At 37.7% G+C, this 13102-nt stretch overlaps 1 protein-coding gene across 3 annotated transcripts in view; it reads right to left on the bottom strand.

The window, feature by feature from the left end:
* The window catches only part of LOC134537359 (abscission/NoCut checkpoint regulator), a 113078-nt gene that overhangs the window by 22079 nt on the left and 77897 nt on the right, over nucleotides 1-13102 (bottom strand). For 2 of the 3 annotated variants that reach the window (XM_063377720.1, XM_063377712.1), the window contains exon 5: nucleotides 2317-2471. The exons of the other annotated variant lie outside the window; for it this stretch is intronic. In XM_063377720.1, the coding sequence (XP_063233790.1) occupies nucleotides 2317-2471 (155 nt within the window). The remainder of the gene's footprint in view (nucleotides 1-2316; nucleotides 2472-13102) is intronic. 3 annotated transcript variants of the gene reach the window in all.

Below are 13102 nucleotides of genomic sequence, written 5' to 3'. Positions count from 1 at the left end.
TCTTTTAAAAACGTTTTTAAACGTTATAACCTTATAACCTTTATCTGTTTGTCTGCGTCGCCGTGGTGTACCGCTCATAAAAAAGTAGCCAGTGCTAGTTGGCATCATTCATGTTTGGTTATGTTGCTTCCCGTATAGAGCGCGCACACGTAGTCAAACATCGATATCTCACCGATTGCATGCAACGCGCGCTCTCTGTCGGGTGCCGAGTTAACTACATTTGATGGCCCGCATTCTTTCGTGGTTAAGTGTGTACTACGACGATAGTTCAGGCTCGCATTCACATTTTGTTTTTCTATTTAAAGGTGTAGAAATGTTTTTGTTGCACGAGTTAATTTAAATTGTTTGGCGTGCTCTTGTATACTCCACTTTTCAATAAACAAATGTTCGATGAATGGTTTTTTTATGAATAACTTTACCTAACAAAAAATCTTTTTTCCCGCATAAATGTCGCACCCCTACTTTTCAAACTTGGTTTTAGTATAAAATGTGCGACGATTATGCGATAAAACATGGTACATTCGTCATCATATACACACATTAACACATAATTTAATAAACATTGCACACCGACAACTACACACACATTAATAATCATCTACACACAATTTTGCATAAGTTTACACTCACAGACACACAACTTAACACACATTCAATATATATTCACCTATCTCAAAACACAATTTGGCACACATTCGCCATCATAAACACACATGATTCAACATACATTAACACACATAGACAAATAATTCAACACACATTTGCCATTATCAACATCAATCTAGACACTTTAACATTCATCAACACACAATTAGTCACACATTGTCATCACTAACACTCACAGACACATTTCGACACACATTTATTATCATTGATGCTCTTTTCGACACACATTTATCATCATATTCAATACATAGCAAACATTATCCAAAACACATTTCGACACACATTAATCATCGACACATTTACACTCATTCACGCACATTTCAACGAACATTCCGATACAATCTCACCTTCATCTACACACATTCGCCAACTTCATCATATAATGCACTTATCGATGCACAATACAACATACATCCATCAACATGTTATCGGTTTCGGTAACTTTCTTCATTGTTTAGTTAGCTGTTGCCTACATGAGTTTATTTTCTTTGAAGAAGTATTTATTTTTGTGTTTAATTAGAAAATACTCATATTTATTGGTTTTTGCCATTTTGTTAAAGTAATGTCGTTAGGATGCTAAAATGAAACTGAAATCGTTTGCTACATGAACGCCAAGTGTTGAGTGGGTAATGGGTGTTCCGAGCAATCCCGAGCATAGTGTAAGGTGCACGACGATGACGTGGCGGAGTGACGCGCAGAGCTGTGGCGCGCGAGCTGGTGAGCCGAGACTTGCGAGCCAGCGACGACGACAGCAACATGGGCCGGCGAGAGTTGGCGGCCGCAGGTGTGGCGGCGACCGCGACTCGCGTGGACGACCAGCTGGGGCCCAGTCAACGCATATAAAGTAAGGAGTCAACGCACATACACCTTGTTGCCAGAATAGGCGAAGGGCAGGCCCGTGTCATACTAGTTTTTGAAGTGGACGTACTTTTTTTTGGATGCTTTTTATGAGAGGTGCAACATTACCCACTTAGGCCGTGATTGCTCGAGACAGACAGCAAACGAGTACATGCATAATACCGTAAAAGTGCGCGCACAGGAACTATAGACACTCAAGGACGTTTCATTTAATATTTTGTTGTGCCAATCAAGTGAATTAAATGTACTTTTAAATATAGAGTTATAGTTTAATGTTCTTAGGAGTTAGTTTGAATCATGCTACTCAGTAACAGCCATGAGAAAATTAAAGAATTTGAATCCTGCTCTTACATTGTTTGGTTTTAAAGCATCTCACACTTGCAGAATGAAAAGGGGAACTATATTTTGTACAATCGCTTGCGGTGGGATCGTGCCACCCACGCAAAGTTTGACCCTCCTTGGGGCAAGAGTGTGAGGACAGATTGTTGACCACGGTGTTGTTGGAGTAAAGCAACAGGGCGGTAGCAAACATTTATAATCACTCACTTACAAACATACAACTATATACACGAGCAACAAAGACTATATAAATGCTAGAAAAATAATATTTAAATATTAGTCATACTCATCTCATTTATATGTATATGACCACTGCTGAAAGTTGCTCATCAAACTGTCACTCTATTCTCTTGTTTGTCTTCAACATATTTGTATCAGTATGTTTCTAGTATACTTGTAAGTTGTAAGCCCTAAATGTGAGGGAAGCTGTGTGCACTATGGTTTCATAATTACCAATGTTTATTTGTGCTCTCAACATCACTTTCATCTTCATCTTTCATTTCATTTTGAACCTGCAACAGCAGAGCCGTAACTTCGCCCAGCGATGCTGTTTCCAGCCGCGGATTGTCCCCACCTCCAGACGACTGTCTCCCAGGCTTACGCTCCGCCTGGAAAACAACCAGAGTGTCAACAAAGAGATTCTTAACTAGTGCTGCACAACAACGGCAGCCCATCAAGTGGTTGGCAAAAAGTCCTGTGTTCTAGCTCCGACTAGGTCACGATTTTGTCATCTGCAAGATTTCCTTGTTGAATTGTTAAGTTTCAGGACCAGATGATGTGTTAACCCTTACCTGTCGTATTGTGGAAGGCTGATAAGCACTGGCTAGTCTACAGTCTTAATCAGCCAATAACAGTCACATTTTAGCAACCTGACACCTAAGTGGTTGCAAAGTACTGGGAAGAAGGGGATGTGCATTTTACTCTTTGGCAGAACTATTTTGTATTACAACATGCCAACAACCACCTTGTGTATAGCGGGTAATGTGCTAGGAACAGCATCTGCTCTAACACTCTAATCCAGTGTCTGTATTCACCCACCGCTACTCTATAGCAACTTTTCCCTCTTATCGCTTTCCTTTCACTTCAACTACCCTCAGCTTTCTACCCAAACTTCTCTTTATCACTTTCCCCATCTCTCCAAATGCCCCTCCTCACTCCACAACAAATCATGGCCGATACTTTCCCCACCATCCCTGTACAACTGTACAATAAGCCTAAGTTAATACTCACCCTTCCCCTTTTCCCATAACTTCTCCTCCCCTTACCCCTTTACATCCTAATTTTTCCTATAAATTATATAAGGTAGTCACTACATCGATAGTTTCATCTGCAAAATAAAATATTTTTCACAATGATTTAGACACTGATAATAATTCACTATGCTGATGCAAGTACAAAAATTTGCTGAACTGAAACCAAACTATGTAATTAAGTCATCAGCAGCCTTTCCATAATAAAAATACTCAGTAAAAATTACAAATTCTTTCTCTTCCTTATTATTTGAACATGGGCTGCAAAACAAATGCATAAATTAAACCTTTCCAAAAAAACCTTCAACTAGTACTATTAGGTAAAAAGTACAATAATAAAGTTTTGCTGCCTACTTCATACCTGCCAACTTGTTAGGAGTGCAAGCAGTAAGATTTACAAATTAACAAATCTATAGTGTAAATCAGGCGCAATGTTTAAAATAAGTGATCCTGAAAACACGTGTTTATTTTGCATTGATAACACCACGTCTATACCCAAAATTAGGGGTGAGCCGATGCTGATTGCCGATTATTAAGATTGGCCGATTTTGGTCATTTTGTCATTTGCATGATAGGCTTCATGCATGCCGATCCTTTTTGCCGATTACCACTTTCTGAAGACAAAAAAAATCTCACGCAACACAAAAGTGCCGACATATTTTTTGCTTCAGAACTGTTGCTTGACATTTTTAAGTAACATTTACGTTACTTACGTGTTTTAATCTTTTCTGCAGAAAAAAAAATTAAGTTATTCTTAAAAAAATTAACATATTCATGAAAAGTACGTTTGTTTAAAAAGCGTAAACAAAAGCACACCAAACCATTTCATACGGCATGCAACAAAAACATTTTGTTCAACTTAAAATAAAACAAAGAAAACGCATTTCGTCGTTGTGTTGTCCATACTATTTGTTTATTTTCATCGTTGTGTTTATGTTTGCTACGTTGTCCAGGTTTGTTTTCTGAACTATCGTCGTAGTACACACTTTCCACGACAAAGTGCGGGTTATTAAATTTAGTTAACTCAACAAGAGAAAGAGCGCGCACGTTGCATGCGTACGGCGAGCTATCGATATCGATATTCGACGACGTGCGCTCGCTCTATATTGGAATCAACATAACTAAACATGAATAATGCCAACCGGCTACATTTTCATATGCGATACGTAGCGGCGACGGAGACGAACAGATAAAGGTTAAAACGTTTGAAAATATCTTTAAAAGAAAATTTACATATCAGACAACTTCGTATTTCTGTAAATTTAATACGTAAATAGTAAAATCCAAATGAATAATAGATTTAAACTATAAAATACTTTGTTTTATATGGGAAAACTACATACACAAAGCATACACATACATCTAACAGCGGGACCAAAACATATTGCGACGTTTTTTACTCGATTGAAAACAATCCATTATTAATCGATTGTGTGACAAACTGCGATAGTTGACCACGATTGTCTGGCGTATTTACAACAGTATTTTCATCACGTTTTTTGTTTAGTCATTTTGTTAATGTTTTGAAAGTCAGAGTTAAAAATTGGAGTTTATATTTTCCAGTTAAATATTGCATTTCGATTGTAAATGTCAAAGAAAAGCACAAATAGCTTTGTTTGGAAACATTTTAAGGTTGTTGTAGGTGATGAGGGGAAAGCAAGATGCAACCTTTGCAAAGCCGAAATTTCACGTGGTGGAAATTCAACACGTGGCTTCAACACTACACATTTTTCGAGACATTTAATGTAATTTCATGACGCGAAATATATTGTGCATATATATATATTTTTTTTTTATCAACAGTGATCACGTTTGTATCTTTATGTAATACTTTTCAAGTAATTTGGAGCATATTTTACAACCAACTTAAAAAAGCACTTATCAGTCAAAAAAATCGGCATGATCTGTACCACATTTCTGGCATCTGCATGATCGGCAAATGTGTTGATCGGCTCACTCCTACCCAAAATACGAAAGTTAAATAAAAAGTTACTGTAATTTATTAAAACTTAACAGCTTGAATGCAAAATAAATTATTTAATAAACATGTACACAAGTTAATGTATATATATATATATTTTTTTTTCTTACCAAGATAGGCCTTTATCATAAGTCCTTTAGTTTCTTCCCTTTGGAGCACAAATCATAAAATTAAGTTCACTTTAGAGCATGTCATTACTATCAGTTCAGAAAAAAAAAAAAACTTCAATTTGCTAATTATGAGTTAGTGATGGCCCGATATCCAAAAACCCGATACTTATACCGATATTTCCAAATTTACTGATCCGATACCCGATACCCGATAATAGGCCTATCTCATTTCTAATACTGATTCTATAAAATTGTGGTTCTGGAGTGTTGTTAGAGACAATAATTAAAAATGTAAAATATTAATAAAACATACTTATGTGAAAGTATATTATTTTTATTAATTGTAAAATATTGTAAATTCACATTAAATGAAAGCTAATAATGAAATTATCATAATGGTTTACAAATAAGCTCTCTAAATTCAAGGTCTTAAAAAATTAAATTGTTTTTCAAGGCCAGATAAAGCAATATTCTGGTGTAGGTATTACCTACAGTATGCAAAAAACATATTGTAACTACAAGGAAACAAATTTCAGATTTTTGTGGAGAAATGTTGAGAAATCTTGTAGCTGTCCGGTATTAGTCTCTAGTGTATTTGCCTATAATGTATGAATCACGAGTCACTGCATGTATTTAGTCCAGTGTCTCAACTGTAATCTACGAAAAATACAGTCCAAAAAACATCAAACTTTTGTACCCTTTGTAAAATTTCATCATGGTAAACGACACACTAGAAAGGAAATTCTTCAATTAGCAAATTTTGTGACCATTGTTCAAGTGTATCACTCCATTTATTGGTGTGAAAACACGTTAAAAATACGTGAAAAGTAAGCAATTGGGTACCTACGAGAAGGAGGCCTTGGCTTGTCTCTATGGCGTCGAGAAATTTGAGTCCTATCTTGATTGCCAGGAGTTTGACTTGTTTACGGACAATCAGGCTCTCAGCTGGCTATTTAATCATCCCCATCAGCTGGGAAAACTCGGTCGTTGGATTCTCTGCCTGTCTAGATTTTGTTTTGTGTTGTGTCAAATTAAGGGTGTGGACAATGTCATTGCAGACACCCTCTCACGTATTTTCAATCCTGACGAGTTTGAGCAAGCTGTAGATCCCGCGCAGGCAGGCCTTGTAGAGCCGGCGCAAGTCTCTGTAGCCAAGATATTTCCTGAATCATATTTTAACATTCGCGACTGTCAAGCAGAGTACATGTTGTGCTGTGAGATCAGGAAGGACCTGGCGGCGAGAAAAGTTGTGCCGTATGTTGAGGAGAAGGGCTTGATATTTTATAAAGGCAACTCCGGTCGCGCCCGCAAGGCCGTGGTGCCAGAAAAGTTACGCCCCATGGTCATGTCTTATTTCCATGAGTCTTTGATAGGAGGGCATTTGGGCGCAGACAAAACGTATAAGCGTATTGCCGCCCATCTTGCCTGGCCGGGATTGAAGGAGGATGTCTGGGTTTACGTCCGCGCCTGTCCTGATTGTCAGTTGTCAAAGCCGCCCCATAACACTAAGGTGGGCCTCTATAGTGCTGACGCCCCCATTGCCCCTTGGCACGTGGTGCACATGGATATTTTTGGCCCTTTGGCTCGTTCCCGTAAGGGTAATAACTGTTTGTTGGTTCTCTTGGATATTTTTTCTAAGTACATGGTTTTGCTGCCTCTTAAGAATATGAAGGCTGAATCCATTGTAAAGTCTTTAAGGGATAATGTTTGGAAAATTTTTGGAGCCCCTGCCATGCTAGTATCGGACAATGCTAAATATTTCCAGTCCACGGCCTACAAAAATATGTGTATAGAGTGGGCTATTAGGCCTATTTTTAGTAGTGCCTACTTTCCAAAGGGTAATCACAGTGAACGATTAAATTAAGTCCTAAAGAGCCGGGTCCTTGGGGACGTTCACGGGCTGCCGTCAGTACCTACGGCTGTGGAGCATCCGCTGGGGCCACCTGCGGGGGCTGCCGTTCGATTCCCTGGGGACGCTCGCGGGCTCCCGCCAAGGCTTGGTGGCAGTAGAGCTTCCGCTTGATTGCTGTCCCCGGGAGCTGCGCCGTTCGTCTCGCGCCCTTGTCTTGCGGGCTGCTGACTCCCAGGGCGCAAGCTCTTACTGCGCCTGGGATCCCTGGCCGCGGCTTTTCGTTTCGACAAGAACTACCGACGAGTCGCTGGTAGCTGGAAGCTGGTTGAAGGCCGCAGGACGCTGTTGCCGGGTGCCGCCACCTCCTAGCTGCGCAGCGACGCCGATCTTCAATCTACCTTCATTATGAACTGTTTCGTCAGTACTCGTGCAAGAAGATGGGTGCACATTGTGTATCATCTGGCTTATATAAGAATGCTAGTTCCTGAGGTGCTAAGTAATTAAAGAAAAAAAAATATATTTTTTTTAAGGGGGGCAGAATTTTAAGCGGACGTTTCCGCAGTCTTGTAAACGCGCGCCATAGTTACCCTCCCTTCCTTCTCTTGGTAGAACCCCTCCCCATTCCTATCTCCACCCCCCCCCCCCCCCTTGTTTAGCACCGTGTGCAGGTTCCCACCCTTCCGTTCTGCGCACACGCACTTGTTGTTGGCTCGTCTATATAAGGATCTGCAGAATGATTGGGGCCTTCTTATTCGCCTTAGTCGCCTTGCCTTTATTTTTTAGTCCTACCTAGTCTGTCGACCGTGCCGTAGTGAGGTGTATGTTATGTCAGTCCAGTATAATCATATTTTCTGGAGATTGTGTCATTTGGCAGACTTGGATTCGCGTAGCTGTATAGCCTTTAAATTTTCATATCTGTAGGGGCTTAGCTAATTATGTGCTTACGTGCTGCGCAAATTGAACCTTGTGCCGGGTATAGTAAAATTGCCGCTTAAGTTTTCTGATCATGCTATGTAGGGTTTATGAGGAGGGCTTGCCTTGGGTACCCGCGGGTATGATGTAAAGAAGAGGAGGTGAAACCGTCCGGCCGCCCAAACTCGTCCTCCACTGCGCACTACGTCACCTTGGTCGCACCGCCCGGTCTACACGCAGCGCGCTTACGGGAATACCACGCACAGACAGTTCATTTACAATAGTTTGAATAGTAAGAGTGACCACGAAGCCTCAAAATACTTTGCTATGTACATTGTATAGCATGCATTTAGAACATACAGTTTAAATAAATGTATTAACATCCAAACACGGGGTTTATATTAATAATAAAATCAACGAAGCAATATTTTTCTGCTATTTCATCACTTCAAAATGTTGATTGGGTCTTGTAAACACAGAATGTTAATGGGAATTGGAATGAATAGACTTCGAAAATATTAATTATGAATATTAATAAAATAGATATAATAAACATTCAGGATGCAGGCGACAAATAATAATACTAACATATTACATAAAAAAAAGCATCTGACACAAAGCAAAGTTTCTATAAATACGTATTTGTAATTTGCATAAACATAAGCGCTTTTGATTTATTTACTAATTTTAATTTTATTTAGTTACAAACAATAAACAAAACGGTAAATAATAATAGAAAGTATACTTAAAAAATATATTTAAAACATATTATTAAACCAAATAACTCTACAATATTCAGCAAAAGACAGCTTGCAGGCATTACAAAATATTTTTCACTGCAAAAAAAACGAAAAAGTTGGATTTGTTAATTATCTTGGAGAGGAAAAACCTAATAGTTTTCAAATCCCCCAAGCACATTGTGCGTTAAAACAGGGCACATAATAGTTGGTTTATTACTAAAAATAACTCAATTGCAAAATAACTCGCCGTAAATATTTCACAAAACCCGTATACCTTCTACACTACATTTTATTAAAGCCAAAATCGATTCATAATGGCTTGAAGAACTCCGTCCCTTATAGGTATTTGAATGTAATTTTAACGCGTGTATCTTGGCTGTAGGTGTTTCTTTCTCCATTTTTAAAACGTTAACTTCTGAAAACTCACAAATGTTGTTTGCTATAATTTTGATTACTGAGAATTCCATGTTATAACAAAATAAGTATTGTTTTACCTCCTGTACATTGTGCATTTGCAGGCACTCGCATAATTTGATAAGACAATTGAAGAGAGTCACTGCCTTTCCATGGAAAAAAATTACAAAATAAATATATAAGTTCATCTAATTCCCCTAAAAATTGCCGTTTCAAAATTCCTCCTGGATTCTGTAATACTAAAATGGTTTGAAGGCAATAAATTCAAGGGAAATGGTGTGATAAAAGCATTAAAAATATAAAAATATTGAAATATAATAAAATCATTGTAATCGTCGAAACATTAAAATCGGAAATACCATTTTTTCCACTTATATCTAGTTTTACGGAAAAGCCGCTTCCCTCCATAATTAGTATTCCAAGGCCGCGCTGCAAATGTCCACATGTATAATTTTCAATACATAGCTGTGATTTATATATCTCATGCGCTTTATAGTTATAGAATCTAGAAAAATGAATACCTACAAACATGCAAACTTATGTGCTACACTGTTTTTAGTTATAGACGAGTTGTGTTAGTGTTAGGATTGTAGACACGGTAGGGGCGGATCCAGGAATTACTGGGGAGAGGGGGGGCCGTATGATACCTGTTTATTACTGCAAAAGTCGTTATTAATCAATGTATATTTTACCCTTAGATGGGTGGGAGGGCACGTGCCCCTGTGCCCCCCCCCCCCCTTCTGGATTCGCCTATGGAGCACACACGCACGTGCGCTGAGAATGTACTGAGCGATGGTCCCGGCAAACCTTATTTTTAAGTATTTAAAAAGTCAGTTTTTTTAACGAGTTAAATGCTATTTAAGGCGTAAACACCAACTCTTACATGGAGAGATGAAACAAAATTATACCATTATCTAAACGCTTGAATGGAAAAATTGGCAAAGACAACATTAGATAACATGAATTCATTTACGTTAATTTTCATTATTGTGTGTAAACCAACAACATAACACAACACAAGCAGATTGTAATGCTGAAATCTTAAAATACCTTTAGGTAACTAACATATTAGTAAAATCAGTATCATCACATGTAACTAGAAAAGTAATTCACTTTCACGCACCGCATTTTGAGCGGTATTTTGCATTAACATTATTAATTTAAATACATATAGTAATGAAATAAAAATTAACTTCTTCCAAAGCCTAAACGAATTCATTTAAAACAAACATATTAGACCTCGAATTTCAAAAGTGGTTGTATGTAAGCATGATTCTTTTTTGTATATTTTATAATTCTTATCTCACGGTTTTGCGTGTATACTTAAATATACTTAAACGTAATGATATATGTCCTCCCCTATCCATTAAAGAGAACATTTTGAACAATAGAAAAAATGCGCATGTTACTTTTTGATGTATAGGGGGTTCACATTCCTACTTTCATTCGATTTTACATGCATTGATGAAAAATTTCCCCCTCTTTATTAATACTACACAACCTAGTGCTTCGGTTAGTTCTTTAACAAACAAGAAAAAAAAGTTAAATTGAAATCAATTTTGTAGTTCTCGCTGATGCCGAACACACAAGCATTTAAAAAACAATTGATTTGAGTTTTTATTAATACGTTGAAATTTCATTTTTAATAAATTAATTCAATAAATAACCTTTTTACCGCGAAAGACTTTATTATTATAGATAATAACTCAGTATTTTGCACGAAATATATTCCTTGACCTAATATCAACCAGAAGTTAATCATATAAAAAAATTAAAAATAAATACTCGTATTATAAAACAAGTGACATTTCTACTTAAAATCACGATTGTTATACTTACCTCTACTAACACAGAATGTGTCCTTCCTTTTCCATACGTTCACCCACTTATTGCAAGGATCTTCAATTTTTGGAAAAGAAAAATATTTTATGCCAGAATCTCGAGTCTTTTTGAAATGATTGTGACATCCGGACACTGCACAATTTGACATTTCAACTACATAAAACTACGTTCGCACGAGACGCAGATGAGATTGATGGGAAGCGCCTGGAAGAAGAGCGCTGGCTACAACCAAGGTGACGTAGCGAGGGAGCGCGTGGAGGGGGAAAACCTGCGCACGGTTTCACCTCCTCTTCTTTACATCATGCCCGCGGGTGCTCTCAGAGTAACGTTCGATTCGGCTTCGACTGTAATTGGCGTGAGCTTACTGGCTGTACGTTGCCTTTTTGACTTGAGTTTTTGTTGGCGCTTGGGAGAATTAATGTTTCAGGAGTTACGTTTTTGTGTGGTTGCGTAAGTTTCTTACGTGTTTTGTGCCAGGGTCCCGTGTAGAGATTATGTTAACAACTGATTCTTTTTGGTCGTGGGTAAGCCAGCCCCCTCTTAACATTTGTGCTTGTTGCGTAGCAGAATCATATTCGGGGCTTGTTTTATTGTGCCATGTCATGCCATGTTGAGGCATGCTGATTAAGCTCGCTTTTTGGAGCTCGTTTACGTAACGATACGTGGGTTTGGCCTTACGTTGTAACTTATATTTGTGATTACTTGTATGTGTTTTGTTTTACTTGTATTTAATTGTTTTGCTCTGGCTGACTGCCTACGTAACGTTTTTTCTGAATATGTTAAAAAGTATGTTAAAAATCTTAAGTATTATTTATTCTAACTGTGTACACAGCGATTAAGGTCATTCTGTGTTGACGTTAAATTATTGCCTTTGAGCCTTGTAAATATTGAAACTGGTTGTGTACGAAACTAGGGAAAAGAAATTAAGATATTAAATCTGGCTTGCCAGCCACCTTGAGACTTGATTCTTTGTTATGTTTGTAAGCATAGACACAACTTCTACTCCAAACCTGGGTTTATTCTAACTGTGTACACAGCGATTAAGGTCATTCTGTGTTGACGTTAAATTATTGCCTTTTGAGCCTTGTAAATATTATAACTGGTTGTGTACAAAACTAGGGAAAAGAAATTAAGATATTAAATCTGGCTTGCCAGTCACCTTGAGACTTGATTCTTTGTTATGTTTGTAAGCATAGACACAACTTCTACTCCAACCTCCGTAGTGAAACGGAGCCGCGTCTCTAGTGTCTTAGTGTTTTCTACTTGTTCTCTTATAAGGGCACATGGTTTGTAGTCCCTTTGGCTCCTCGGGGTCGGAAGCGGCTGCACAACTTTGAAAAGTACTGCAGAGTTTATAAAATCACACATCTTTATTTATTTTGTTGGCAATGCACTCAATATAGCCAACATAATACCTTTGCTGCAACTTGCCCTACTTAAATCACGTTTCATATTTTAGCTTTTGTAAAACTTTTGTAAACTTTTGTAAAACGTAACGTCTTTGTGTAGAACAGCAGTTGGCGACCATGAAACGACACGGAAAGAAAATGCCTGTTATATCAAGCAGCAACTTTATTCTTCTTCATGATGTTTACTTACGGCTTCACCACTTATTAAATTAAATATTGTAATTATTTTGGTTTATGTTTTCAATTTATGTACACATAGTGAACTTCGAATATTCATCACGCGAAAACATTTTGCGAAAATCTGAAACGATTAAATATGCACTAATGACTGGGATTTGTGTACACATGGAAGAATTGTACTGTTGGGATGCATTGCAGTATCAGAAAGAAGAAATTGGCTTGAAATTATTTCAGTGGAAAATATCTTGGAATCACTAGGTAATATGGTGACATGAAGAAAGATAAATTACGCCCGCGTAAAATAAGCTTGGAATTATGGTTAAGGTTATGTGAGAAGGATTATTGGCGAGAGCAAACATCGGTTATCAAAATATCACAAGTATTTACCTATGTCCGATATTGAAAAATGTGCCGATATTACCAATCTCCGATATCGAATATCGGGCCATCACTATTATGAGTTAATGTTAATATGTATGTACACAAAACGGCCACACAAACAAACAGTGTAGGAAAAAAACAGTAACTTATTCCCTACGACCACTTGAC

Source organism: Bacillus rossius, chromosome 1, assembly GCF_032445375.1.
Source record: "Bacillus rossius redtenbacheri isolate Brsri chromosome 1, Brsri_v3, whole genome shotgun sequence".
NCBI classification, from domain to species: domain Eukaryota; kingdom Metazoa; phylum Arthropoda; class Insecta; order Phasmatodea; family Bacillidae; genus Bacillus; species Bacillus rossius.
Note: the sequence above shows the minus strand (reverse complement) of the source record. Positions and strands in the feature narration are given on the sequence as shown.